Source organism: Canis aureus, chromosome 18, assembly GCF_053574225.1.
Source record: "Canis aureus isolate CA01 chromosome 18, VMU_Caureus_v.1.0, whole genome shotgun sequence".
In the NCBI taxonomy this organism is placed as follows: Eukaryota; Metazoa; Chordata; class Mammalia; order Carnivora; family Canidae; genus Canis; species Canis aureus.
The window spans coordinates 42,380,040-42,393,135 of record NC_135628.1 but is presented as its reverse complement, the minus strand read 5'-3'; the positions used below and the strand labels follow the sequence as shown (position 1 = coordinate 42,393,135).

At 37.8% G+C, this 13,096-nt stretch overlaps 3 protein-coding genes and 1 pseudogene across 8 annotated transcripts in view; 1 reads left to right on the top strand and 3 right to left on the bottom strand.

Annotated features, from left to right (window-relative positions):
- LOC144288918 (uncharacterized) overlaps window positions 1–13,096 on the top strand; it is a 255,559-nt gene that overhangs the window by 216,270 nt on the left and 26,193 nt on the right. The window lies entirely within an intron of this gene.
- Window positions 160–1,487, bottom strand: LOC144288916 (heterogeneous nuclear ribonucleoprotein A1). Its single transcript, XM_077856952.1, has one exon. It carries the CDS (start codon window positions 1,436–1,438, stop codon window positions 476–478), a length of 963 nt encoding a protein of 320 aa, XP_077713078.1. The 5' UTR covers window positions 1,439–1,487; the 3' UTR covers window positions 160–475.
- LOC144288917 (protein BUD31 homolog pseudogene) lies at window positions 8,368–10,015 on the bottom strand (annotated as a pseudogene).
- HEPACAM2 (HEPACAM family member 2) overlaps window positions 11,907–13,096 on the bottom strand; it is a 46,281-nt gene continuing 45,091 nt past the window's right edge. For 3 of the 5 annotated variants that reach the window (XM_077856951.1, XM_077856946.1, XM_077856947.1), the window contains exon 10: window positions 12,698–13,048. In XM_077856951.1, the coding sequence (XP_077713077.1) occupies window positions 13,039–13,048 (10 nt within the window). In that variant the 3' untranslated portion in view covers window positions 12,698–13,038. Of the gene's footprint in view, window positions 12,587–12,697; window positions 13,049–13,096 lie in introns of those variants that run through there. The other 2 variants (XR_013356978.1, XM_077856948.1) reach the window with 1 other exon arrangement.

Sequence of the window (13,096 nt, the reverse complement as noted above, 5' to 3'; positions counted from 1 at the left end):
GCATGAGGGTTCCTTTTGCTCCACATCCTCTCCAACACTTGTTATTTCTTATCTCTCTGATATTAGCCATTCTGACAGGTATGAGGTGATATCTCATTGTGATTTTTTTTTTTTTTTTTTTTTTTTTTTTTTTTTTTAAAAAGACACATTTATTCAGCGTCATGATCAGACTATTACATTTAGCAATCAACAGCATGGGTGCAAAAAAAAAAATCTACATTAAAACCCTTTGTTGGAATGCTTTACACTTTCCACAGAACAGAAACTAAAATAACCTGTTATACAATTAGTCACAAATACAGTCCTCGAGTTTTTTGCCCATACACATGAGTATTGTCTAAAACATGTCTTCTTTGTAGCAGCTAGGCCCTGCCACCACTGTGCTTGGCTGAGTTCACAAATCTGTTGTAACCTGTAGCTTCCCTGTCACTTCTCTGGCTCTCCTCTCCTGCTAAGCTTTGTTTCCTGGCAGTAATTAAAACCTTCTGCCACTGCCATAGCTGCTGCTGCTGCTGGAACCGCCATAGCCACCTTGGTTTCGTGGTTTGGCAAAGTATTGGCCTCCACCACCATAGGGGCCAGAGCTTCTGCCTCCAAAATTTCCTCCTTTCATGGGTCCAAAATTTGAGGATTGATTGTTGTAATTGCCAAAATCGTTATAGCTTCCGCCACCTCCAAAGTTGCTTCCGTCATTACCAAATCCGTTATAGCCATCCCCACTGCCACCATATCCACCACCACCTCGACTGCCACCGAAGCCACCTCGACCACTGAAGTTCCCTCCACGACCAAAGTTGTCATTCCCACCAAAACCACCTCCACGACCACCACCAAAGTTTCCAGAACCACTTCGGCCTCTTTGGCTGGACGAAGCACTAGCCATCTCTTGCTTCGATAGGGCTTTCCTTACTTCACAGTTGTGGCCATTCACAGTATGGTATTTTTGAATGACAATCTTGTCTACAGAGTCGTGGTCATCAAAGGTCACAAAAGCGAAACCTCTCTTTTTGCCACTGCCTCGGTCAGTCATGATCTCAATCACTTCGATTTTCCCATACTGTTCAAAATAATCTCTTAGATGATGTTCTTCAGTGTCTTCTTTAATGCCACCGACAAAAATCTTTTTCACAGTTAAGTGGGCACCGGGTCTTTGAGAATCTTCTCGGGAGACAGCCCTCTTTGGTTCCACGACTCTTCCGTCCACCTTGTGCGGCCGAGCGTTCATGGCCGCGTCCACCTCCTCCACGGTGGCGTACGTGACGAACCCAAAGCCTCTGGAGCGCTTGGTGTTGGGGTCTCTCATTACCACACAGTCCGTAAGCGTCCCCCATTGCTCAAAATGGCTCCTCAGACTCTCATCGGTCGTTTCGAAGCTCAAACCTCCGATGAAGAGCTTCCGCAGCTGCTCGGGCTCTTTGGGAGACTCTGACTTAGACATGACGGCGGTGGGAGGGGAGACTTTAACGATGCTTACTCGGCGGCGTCCAGGGGCCTCTCATTGTGATTTTGATTTGAATTGGGGTGTGTGTGAATATATCGTAAGTACCTAGTAGAGGTTGGCATCTATTGTACCAATAAATTAAATGGATCTATGAAAGGCTTCTTCCTCAGATTGTCTTGTGGGTTCCAATTCAATGTGTTTCAGTTCAATTCCAATTCAATTCAGTTCAAATCATTTCAATAACATAAACTTTTTTCCATAAGAAGCAAGACCACAGTTGTTTTTTATCTTTCATTAACCCTCTGACTAACCTTGCAGTTGCCATGGTAGCCAACAGCCCATACTCTCTTGGTGACAGAGGCTTCTTTACTATACAAATATCTATACACTCTGATGAAGAAAGAAAATTCTGGGTTTCATCAATAAAATTTTGTTTTAAATGTCTTATTGCTGTGCTCTGAATCTTGATGCCCTTCTCTGTCTTGGGCACAGCTCCTATCAGGTGGAGAACCACATAGTTCAGAATCCTTCATTTGGGGATCCCTCCATGCCCAGAGCCACCAGCTGACACAAGTGTCCCTTATTCACACTCTCTGGTTTCTACTTTCTGGGATCCAGTTTAGGGTCAGGGAGAAAGGAATTAAAGGCAGGAATTAAAACAGGGAGAAACAAAATCAGAAAACAAACAAACCAAGAAACAACAACAACAACAAGCCAGAAAACCAGAAAGAAAATGACAAGGAAGATGGAGAAAAAGAAAAGAAGTTAAAAGAAAGGACATAACAATGTTGAACAAATGAAATTTCAGTCAGATATATAATTTGGAGTGTTATGTTATCCCTATATAAATGTTTTTGTCTTTAATATTATTATTGTGAACATATATATCAAGTAGTACAAATCTATGTAAAGTAAAAAAAAAAATGTAAGCCTTTCCACCCACTACTCCTTCCTTCTTTCCAGTGGTTGCTAACCATTCATAGTTTAGTATGTTTCCTACTGAATATTCTCTTTGCATAAAGATTTTCTTTTTTTAATAATAAATTTATTTTTTATTGGTGTTCAATTTGCCAACATACAGAATAACACCCAGTGTTCATCCCGTCAACTGCCCTTGTCAGTGCCTGTCACTCATTCACCCCCACTCCCCGCCCTCCTCCCCTTCCACCACCCCTAGTTCATTTCCCAGAGTTAGAAGTCTTCATGTTCTGTCTTCCTTTCTGATATTTCCTACCCATTTCTTCTCCCGTCCCTTCTATTCCCTTTCACTATTATTTATATTCCCCAAATGAATGAGACCATATAATGTTTGTCCTTCTCCGATTGACTTAATTCACTCAGCATAATACTATACAATTCCATCCACGTTGAAGCAAATGGTGGGTATTTGTCATTTCTACTGGCTGAGTAATATTCCATTGTATACATAAACCACATCTTCTTTATCCATTCATCTTTCGATGGACACCGAGGCTCCTTCCACAGTTTGGCTATTGTGGACATTGCTGCTAGAAACATCGGGGTGCAGGTGTCCCGGCGTTTCATTGCATCTGTATCTTTGGGGTAAATCCCCAGCAGTGCAATTGCTGGGTCATAGGGCAGGTCTATTTTTAACTCTTTGAGGAACCTCCACACAGTTTTCCAGAGTGGCTGCACCAGTTCACATTCCCACCAACAGTGTAAGAGGGTTCCCTTTTCTCCGCATCCTCTCCAACATTTGTGGTTTCCTGCCTTGTTCATTTTCCCCATTCTCACTGGTGTGAGGTGGTATCTCATTGTGGTTTGGATTGGTATTTCCCTGATGGCAAGTGATGTAGAGCATTTTCTCATGTGCTTGTTGGACATGTCTATGTCTTCCTCTGTGAGATTTCTCTTCATGTCTTTGGCTCATTTCATGATTGGATTGTTTGTTTCTTTGGTGTTGAGTTTAATAAGTTCTTTATAGATCTTGGAAACTAGCCCTTTATCTGATACGTCATTTGCAAATATCTTCTCCCATCCTGTAGGTTGTCTTTTCGTTTTGTTGACGGTATCCTTTGCTGTACAAAAGCTTCTTATCTTGATGAAGTCCCAATAGTTCATTTTTGCTTTTGTTTCTTTTGCCTTCGTGGATGTATCTTGCGAGAAGTTACTGTGGCCGAGTTCAAAAATGGTGTTGCCTGTGTTCTCCTCTAGGATTTTGATGGAATCTTGTCTCACATTTAGATCTTTCATCCATTTTGAGTTTATCTTTGTGTATGGTGAAAGAGAGTGGTCTAGTTTCATTCTTCTGCATGTGGATGTCCAATTTTCCCAGCACCATTTATTGAAGAGACTGTCTCTCTTCCAATGGATAGTCTTTCCTCCTTTATCGAATATTAGTTGACCATAAAGTTGAGGGTCCACTTCTGGATTCTCTATTCTGTTCCATTGATCTATGTGTCTGTTTTTGTGCCAGTACCACACTGTCTTGATGACCACAGCTTTGTAGTACAACCTGAAATCTCTCACCACTGCTATTCAACATAGTACTAGAAGTCCTAGCCTCAGCAATCAGACAACAAAAAGACATTAAAGGCATTCAAATTGGCAAAGAAGTCAAACTCTCCCTCTTTGCCGATGACATGATACTCTACATAGAAAACCCAAAAGACTCCACCCCAAGATTGCTAGAACTCATACAGCAATTTGGCAGTGTGGTAGGATACAAAATCAATGCCCAGAAGTCAGTGGCATTTCTATACACTAACAACGAGACTGAAGAAAGAGAAATTAAGGAGTCAATCCCATTTATAATTGCACCCAAAAGCCTAAGATACCTAGGAATAAACCTAACCACAGAGGTAAAGGATTTATACCCTAAAAACTATAGAACACTTCTGAAAGAAATTGAGGAAGACACAAAGAGATGGAAAAATATTCCATGCTCATGGATTGGCAGAATTAATATTGTGAAAATGTCAATGTTACCCAGGGCAATTTACACGTTTAATGCAATCCCTATCAAAATACCATGGACTTTCTTCAGAGAGTTAGAACAAATTATTTTAAGATTTGTGTGGAATCAGAAAAGACCCCGAATAGCCAGGGGAATTAAAATAAAACAAAAAAACCCATGGCTGGGGGCATCACAATGCAAGAAAAAATTTTCATTCATATAAAGAACCATAGCATAAAACTGACCTGTGACATGTTGTTTTTCAGCTAATAATAAGTACAGGACTTTCTCCCATGGATTACATACAGATTTATCTCTTGCCTTTTAATAGTCACAGAGTGCCCTAACTCTCTTTGACCAGTACTTACCTTGATAAGTATCTAGGCTGGTTTTTTGTTCTCTTCCTTTAAATAAATAATTAAAAAAAGAGAAAAAAATCCAGAAATGTTCTAGAAAATGTTTGAACATTTTATTGACATAGTAAGTTTTTGGTAACACTATAGTGTGTATAATAACTTATCAGTGCTTCCACTAAGTTAGTGCTGCATAAAAATGATAAGGGTATTAGTGAGGTGACATGCTGAGTTCTCAAATAAGAAAGCAGACCTTTTATATCTAGTTCCTGGTTCAGTTATTTAAGCAAAGGTAGAGCTTGGTTAAGATTTGGATCTGACAATATGTGTCTGCTAAGAAGATATAGATATTTTTAGTAAGTTAATAAAATCCTAGGCTATGGAATTTAAAGAAATTAAAGAGTTTGTTTGGTCGTACCCTCTTACATTACAGATTAGACAACTGTGGCTGGGCACAAGAAAATGGTGTTTAGTTTTGCGTGGATATATACACTAGTATTTTGATAATATCATGCCTAGGTTTGTAACCTAGTAACTAAATGTTATTTCATTTATTTAATTATTTCATCCATTGTCTTGTAGGGGTAAATAGACATGACGGGGCTCCAACAGAGTTTTGTGGGTAGCACTATGGGCTTACATAAGAGTCTTGGATGTTATTGGGGTGGCTGCATAGCAGAGGTAATATTGGCACTGATAATTTTGAAAAGTAAACAAGAATTTTCCAGAAGGACAAGGAGACAGATCATGGAGGTTTTCTATATACAGTCATGATGTATTTTATTGTTCCAATTGGGACATTTTTGAGAGTAGATGGCTTAAAACAATGTAGTTTTAAGTGTGTACGTTAGAACAGTGGAGTGGTGATGAATAATCTCCTTCATGATATGGAAAAATAAATCAAGGTTAGAAATTCATTGATGGATATGGAATCAAGCGAGTGTCTTTGTCTATTAATACCCAATTATGACTACTTGGCAGGTTAGTCTCTTCTACTGAGGGTTGAAACTAGGAATCAGAACTCCCAGTTAGTAAATTTCTTAATATGAAAAATCATAAAGTTAAAAAATTTAAAAACATATTAAGTTATATGTTAATTAGACTAGTAATATTTCACTAAAATAGAACTGTCAGAGAAAATGTGGTTTTAGGTAGTCATCATTGTAAACCCAGGAACCATCTTCACTAGGGACAAAAATATATAGGACCACCCTCTTTCTTATTTATGGATACACAATGATAACATTTGTGTTCAATTTCTCTCTCTTGCTGCCTTTTAAAAATGTGCCCAGATTATTCTTAAAGTTTCTTCCCAAGTTCTCTTGCTTCTTAACCTTCCTTGGCTTCTCTCTAATTTCCTAAAGTTGATGTTTCAAAATGTTTCCCTCTTTGTTTGCTCTCTATCTCACTCTCTTGCATCCATTTCCACTTGTTTCTCATTTCTATTAAAAACTTCAATTTTATTCAGATGTTCACTCTTCTTCCACACAACCATGTGCTTCTGGGAGTGTTGACTTCATCTCCATCTCCAGGGGAGTAAATTATGAGTATTGTATCAATTTAATCTCATATCTCTTGTTAGTAATTCCTTTAGGAGAGGACATGTGGTATAGCCAAGGAAACGCTACTGGAATTCTGGTGGAGGCTGCTGGGAAAGGTTTCCTTACACATAAGAAAACAATCTAGGAAAAAGGTGGTTTTTCCATGTTCTTGATTTTGTGGTGTCTAGATGTAATTTCCATAATTGATGCAGCCATCTATAACCATGAAGGCAGAGTGGAGAAATGGAAGAGAACTTGGGTTTTTGATGATATTGTTGAGTCGTTAAATTAACCAATCCTGGAGTCTACCTTACATTTGAACTTTCAATTACTTGGGATATAATAAATTATTCTAAGTCAGTTTTATTCAGAGTTTTCTTTTTTTTAAAATTTTTTATTTATTTATGATAGTCACACACACAGAGAGAGAGGCAGAGACACAGGCAGAGGGAGAAGCAGGCTCCATGCACTGGGAGCCCGACGTGGGATTCGATCCCGAGTCTCCAGGATCACGCCCTGGGCCAAAGGCAGGCACCAAACCGTTGCGCCACCCAGGGATCCCTATTCAGAGTTTTCTGTTATTTGCTACAAAAGACATTATAAGTATATAAAAATGATTCAAATTTACTTCTTAAACCCAGGCCTCTCCTTAAAGTTCTCATGTTGGATATGCAGCTGTTTATCAGGCATTTCTATTTGGAATCTTAAACTAGTCCTGACAAGTGATCTGTGGGTCACAAACTAGTTATTTTATGAGTGATAATGATAAAATTTTGTAGATACAGTCAGACCCTGATAATTCTCCTTTCTTTCTTTCTTTTTTTTTAAATATTTTATTTATTTATTCATAGAGACACAGAGAGAGAGAGAGAGGCAGAGACACAGGCAGAGGGAGAAGCAGGCTCCGTGCAGGGAGCCCGACGTGGGACTCGATCCAGGGTCTCCAGGATCACGCCCTGGGCTGCAGGCGGCGCTAAACCGCTGCGCCACCGGGGCTACCCTAATTCTCCTTTCTGAAGAACAGTTTGATAAGGTTTTAGTGAACTGCAGGAAAAATAGCTCCCAAAGTTTTCAATACCCATGAGAATCAGTCTCAGAGGAACTTGGTTATTGGAAACACAGTAATTTATTTGCCTCTAATAAATGTAGTCTTCATTAAATATACAATGGGCAGTTAATCTAATTGAGTACAGTTCAGAAAACATTTATTGTTGGTGTTCCAAAGTATATACGCTGGGATGGATGCCTTAGGGGATACTCAGAAGAGCATGCTATCATGGGTGTCTCTGAAATCCTCACCTCCTGGGATAACTGCTTTATGTAGAATTTAAAGAACTGACTGCTCTGAAGCTTCAGAAACCTTTTGTCATTAAACTAAGGGGGAATTCTGCTGCAGGGAAGAAGCAATCTGTGAGTTTATGCCCTATTGTATAGCAAGCAATTGAACTGTCATCTTCCCTAGGAGCATATTCAAGTGAGAAAGTTCTCAGACACAAAAAACAAATAACCTGTTTGCTGGAGGCCCAATGGTATTTGAAACTAATGAAGTTCCTATAGTAGGGCTAACAAGAAAATTTGGTGTGTACTCCACTCTAGGATGCTGCCCTGTTCAGAGAAATCATGTGGTACCTTGGAATAGACCCTGGACTTGGAGCCAGAAGTGCAGTTGGGGATCTGCTCTGCCCTCATTGGTTTGGTGATTTCCAGTCTTTTCACTTCTGAGTCTGTTTCTTCATCTATAAAATGGACATGCTTGTTTTAGTCACAAGGTTCTCGCGAAAGTCAGCAATGGATAAGAAAGTGTAAACCTCAAGGTTAACATGATAATGCTAATAAACACTATCTTGGACATGAGGAAGAAGGAGAGTAACAGTGTAAAATCCAAGTGCTGTGTTTGATTTCCATGTCTGCTCATGAGAAGAAACCTTTGTTTTCTTACTGCCTTATGAAACTAAAACGTACACATTCACATATTTTTGAACATGAACTTTAGAGGAATATATAAGAATTACATAAGAATTCACAGGGATATAGAGCAATACAGAAATAGAAAATAAAAACTTTCTAAAAATAAATTAAATCTTTAATAATATAAACTATTACCCATATGTCATGTGCTGTGTTCCCACTCAATTTTATTATTATTATTATTTTTAAAGGCTTAAAGCTTTATTTCTACAAATCACTGTTAAACACCAAAGCCTTTACATATAGAGACCATGCTCCAACTCAGGCCAGGAGCACTGCTCTGCAGGAAGAGCTGCTCCGAGGAAAGAGGGTGGCACCATGGTCAGAAACCCAAGAAGTCCAAAGTTCAGGGTGAAGAGGGGTCAGGGTCTGAGGACCTCAGCCAGAGCAGCCCTGGCAGCTGCAGTGTGTGCACTCGATGATCCGGCCCACTTCCAGCTTGCTTTTGGGGACCCGGCAAATGCAGTTCATCCCAAAATTGGTGTCCCATGTCTGAATGCAGCGCAGACAGCATACATTCTCATACCCCTGCTTTTTTTTTTTTGCGATCAGGTTTTTATCAGCATAGCCTTCTTTAATACAATATTCATACAGTTCTCTGCTTAAGGCTTTCCGCTTATAAAAGAAGTAAAAAATATAGCAGCTTTTCTGGTGGTGGATCCTGAAGATAGGCTGAGATTCCACTTCCCTCTTTCCCTCATGAGATTCTGTTTCAGCTTCTCTCATCTTTTGATCTAATTCATCCAGTGTTGGCTCCATCAACTCCCAACCATCTGGGGGAGCTTTCCGGCTTCTTTTGACTTTAGGCATTTTTCTCATGAGATAATTTGCAAAGATCGTCTGCTTCTCAAGAATGTAACATAAAGAACTCTGGTCTCTTCAGTTACAGGCTTAGGTTCTTGTCCAGCTCTACCAATTACTATGTGACTTTGGGGGTGTCACATTCCCTTTCTGGTCCTCAGTCTTGTCTGAACCACCATCACCATCAGGCACCACTTCTCTCAGATTTTATTATTTTAACAAAACTTTATAAGGTGCTATGATCTTGTAAAACTGAGTGATCACATGGACTATCTTTGAATGTATGTATGCAGTTTGTTTTAACTGAAATTGTCTTATTAACATGAGAGCACAAATGTTAGAAAAAGAAGGGAAACTCTTTTATTCACAAGTATTTTATTTTTGTTTAAAAGTCTTATCAGTAGGATATATTCTTTAATCAACGCTAGGAATACAATTCTATTCCAAGTTAGAAGCAGCAATAGAAAGTTAAACATTTTAACAAGAGCTCAGCTAAGATTATGTTTAGTTAATAAGGAAAAAATTTTAGGGTGGTTTTTAAAGATTAATTTGTTTATTAGATAAACATCTGGGTTTGGTTCATCATTCATTCCTTTGGCAACCTTGATTAATTTATGAGATTTTCATCCCCCTATACTAAAAAAGCAGTGAGTTATCCGGTGTTACGCACCATTGACAGCAAGTTAATGGGATTCTAGATCCTTTCACATTTCTCCCTTTAGCAATTCCTTGTTGCTTTGAGTGGAACCATGCTCCAAGAGTGTATCTATGTGTGAGAGAGCAATACAGAAATGAGAAGAATTACAAGTGATTGGAAAGTGAGTCTGAAAAAATGAAAATATGTGTTTGTATTTCCTTTGGTTTGTGATAAGATATTCTGGAGGGATACACACAATTAGCCAAACCAAAAACGCAAACCAAAAACTAATATGACGTCTGTCCTGATATATACTCTTTAAAGGATTTTAATTTGTGAACCGTGTGAATGCATTATTACCTGTTCATGAAAAGGCTGTATAATATTGTCTGTGATTTAAAGTGTTCCAGGGTTGGGTCTTGTAAGGGGGGTGGGGACACAGAGATACAGCTAAAGCTTATTGTGGTTAATCTGCTCTCAAGTAAGAAATGCAGGGCATTAGGGAGGGAATTTGAAATTGAAGGGGAGGAGAGGCAGATGGAACTTGGGCAAGTGGTGCCTGGGAAAGCTGACCGGTTCTCTTCCAGCCCTGTGATGGGACTGCAACCTTTCTTTGGCTCTGACAGTTACAAATTGCATTCAGTTTAGAAGTTCCTCCTTAGACATCCACCTGTATATGCCGTGTGATCTCGGTGTTATAAAACAATACTGAGAGGTGAAGGGGAATTCATCATACTGGTTATTAACCTCATTTCTGCTTTCAACTTGTCTTTGTAAACTCTCATTGTTCCTTCATCTTGTTTTATCAACTTTATTTTTTGGGTGTATTTTATCTTGTTATATTACGCATTTATGTGAGCTACCATAAATTCTTTCTGGAACTAGAAGGTGTATGAAAGAATACATGCATAACTAACCTAGGGAAACGTTAACATATTATTTCTGTGGAGGTTAGAATACAAGTGATTTTGTATTATTTTTCTAGCCTTATGAGATATAATTGACATATAACATTGTATAAGTTTAAGGTGTGATGATTTGGTACATGTACATACTGTAAAATAATTTACCACAATAAGGTTAGTTAGCACAACCATCACCTCACATGATTGCAATTTTCTGTTTTGCTGTTGTAAGAATCCTTAAGATCTACTACTCTCTACAGGTGATTTTAACTGTCTTATGGTTAGCCTTATGCATTTCCGAGTATGTAGGTACGTATATTATATATTTATTTACAGAGGGTATTAATTCCTTTTCAAATTAGACTATGTACATATATTTTACCAAATGCAAAAGAAAATGTTTGTGGTAGGACTGGTGGACTTTTCCAGCAGAAAAATACATAAGGTGGTAGAGAAAGAAACCAGAAAGGGGCTGTGGGACTTAATTTTCCTTTCACCATGTGCTTCTGTGAAAAGATGGGAAGAAACAATGTAAATACAGTGGTTCATTTGAAACACTGAAAAAGAAATGCTATTCTTTCAATTTCTTCCTTGTGTATAAAATAACAAGTCATGAGACATAGTTTAAAGTCAGTAAATACAGGTGTGTATCTTTTTTTTTAATAGTTGCAGTGCAACCACTGTATGGATCTAATGTCATTTAAAATTCCCCTACTGTTGAATATTTGGGTTGTTTCTACTTTTATTTGGCCAAAATGAAATCTTACAGTATAGCACTGTCAGGTCAGAGTGTTTGTAGCCAATGTAATTATACATATTCATCTTTCATTTTGAAGATCTACAACACTCAGATGATCATTCTGTCCCCACTCCCTGGGCCTCTTGCGTCCTACACAATTGCCTTGTGCTACTTTGTATACCTGCTTCTCTCTAGGTCTCTGACCACCTTCATTTCACAGAGTTTCTGCAACTTGATCCTTGGTCATCTTGTTTTATCTGGTACCATTTATTTAGAAGTCTTGGCTAATGATGATTGTTATCTGAATCAGTTATTTCACTTAGAGGTTATAAAATGGAATTTTCTAATTCTACCACTTGGTCTCTAACTGATTTTTTTAAAATACAGCAATATACAAGGAGGGAGACCATTTCCAGAATCAGCAATTCAGTCAAGTAAAAATTTTAAGCCTGAAAAAAAAATAGCCATAAAAGAGCAAGATTCTTATTTTTAGTAGTTCTCTGTAATCCACACTTAATTGCACACTTGATTGAAATAAGGATAAAAAATCTAATTGTACAATTTGACTTTTCTGTAAAATTTTTGACAAAGAGTCAAGGCCATATGAAAATCAAAACCAGAATAATTTATTTGAATCCATCTTTCCATGAACAAAAATAAAAATAAGACTTTAGTATGTCATTTCCTTCAGTGTTTTACATCTTTCAAAAAAAGTTATTAGTAATTGACAACCTAGGAGAAGGGAAGTCTTGCTGTTGTGACAGCCATCCTTATTGTGTGGTACAAATAGCAGGAAGGAAGTCTGGGAATAAAATTATAAAAATTAATATAGTAATTTAACAGTAATGAGAATTAATAAAACAAAGCCTGTTGGAAATTTTACAAATATAAAGTTTCCACATTTGGAAATTAGATAGAAGTGTCAGTGTTGATGAAAGTGAAAGTATAGATTAGAAGTAATTGAGCTTTTTAGAGAAACTTGATATGAAAAGAGTAATTGGAAAGTCCTGTCTTTTTTCTTCTCTCAGTCACTATGATAAACTGTCCACTGAGGACTATTTCCCCACCATGTTTCTCCGTAGCACAATGCATTGTGTATATGCTGGAAAACGTTCAGTACAATTTTTATAAATGACTATTCTGCATTTCAAAGGAGTAATGAGTGAGAGGTATTAGGCTTGGTTTCTTCACTGATTCCAGATGAATATACATTTCCACTGTTTTTCCTCAAAATGTTCCTTCATTATTTCACTCCAATGCACTGCTTTACCCATGAATGCTCACCTGGCAAAGAGATGTTACAAGATATATAAAATATTCTACAGATTTCCAGTTCCACAGGTAGAAGAACCTTAAAATCTTTTATTCTTTTCAATAGCTGCAATAGGAATGTTTTGAACTAGTTTTGAACTAGTCAAGAAAATTACACTTATAAACAAATAAGTATAAGGAGTAAGCAATCAGTAAATTTTGTAGAAATTTTCCTTTTGAAAGTAGAGGTTTACTTACTCAAATGTCCTGATTTTAAAATACTAACAGCCAGCCAAGGGTTTAAAACAAACAGTGCCAGGAGCATTTAATGAGGTCAACAGATGGCATTTAAATGAATGTAGCCATAAGTTCAATAAGCAAATAACTGGGTAGAGTACTAAAATATGAAAACAGGTTGACTTACCTATTTATTAAACACCAGTCCAATTAGGTAACAGACACATGCAGCAGTGAAAACAACACTGCTAGAATAGTCTAAGAGCCAAAGAAAAGAATTTTTTGGCTGTCTTTCCTATCTCAGAA

Coding starts and splice junctions, on each gene's coding strand:
- LOC144288916 (XM_077856952.1), bottom strand. CDS start 1,438: ATGTCTAAGTCAGAGTCTCCCAAAGAGCCCGAGCAGCTGCGGAAGCTC.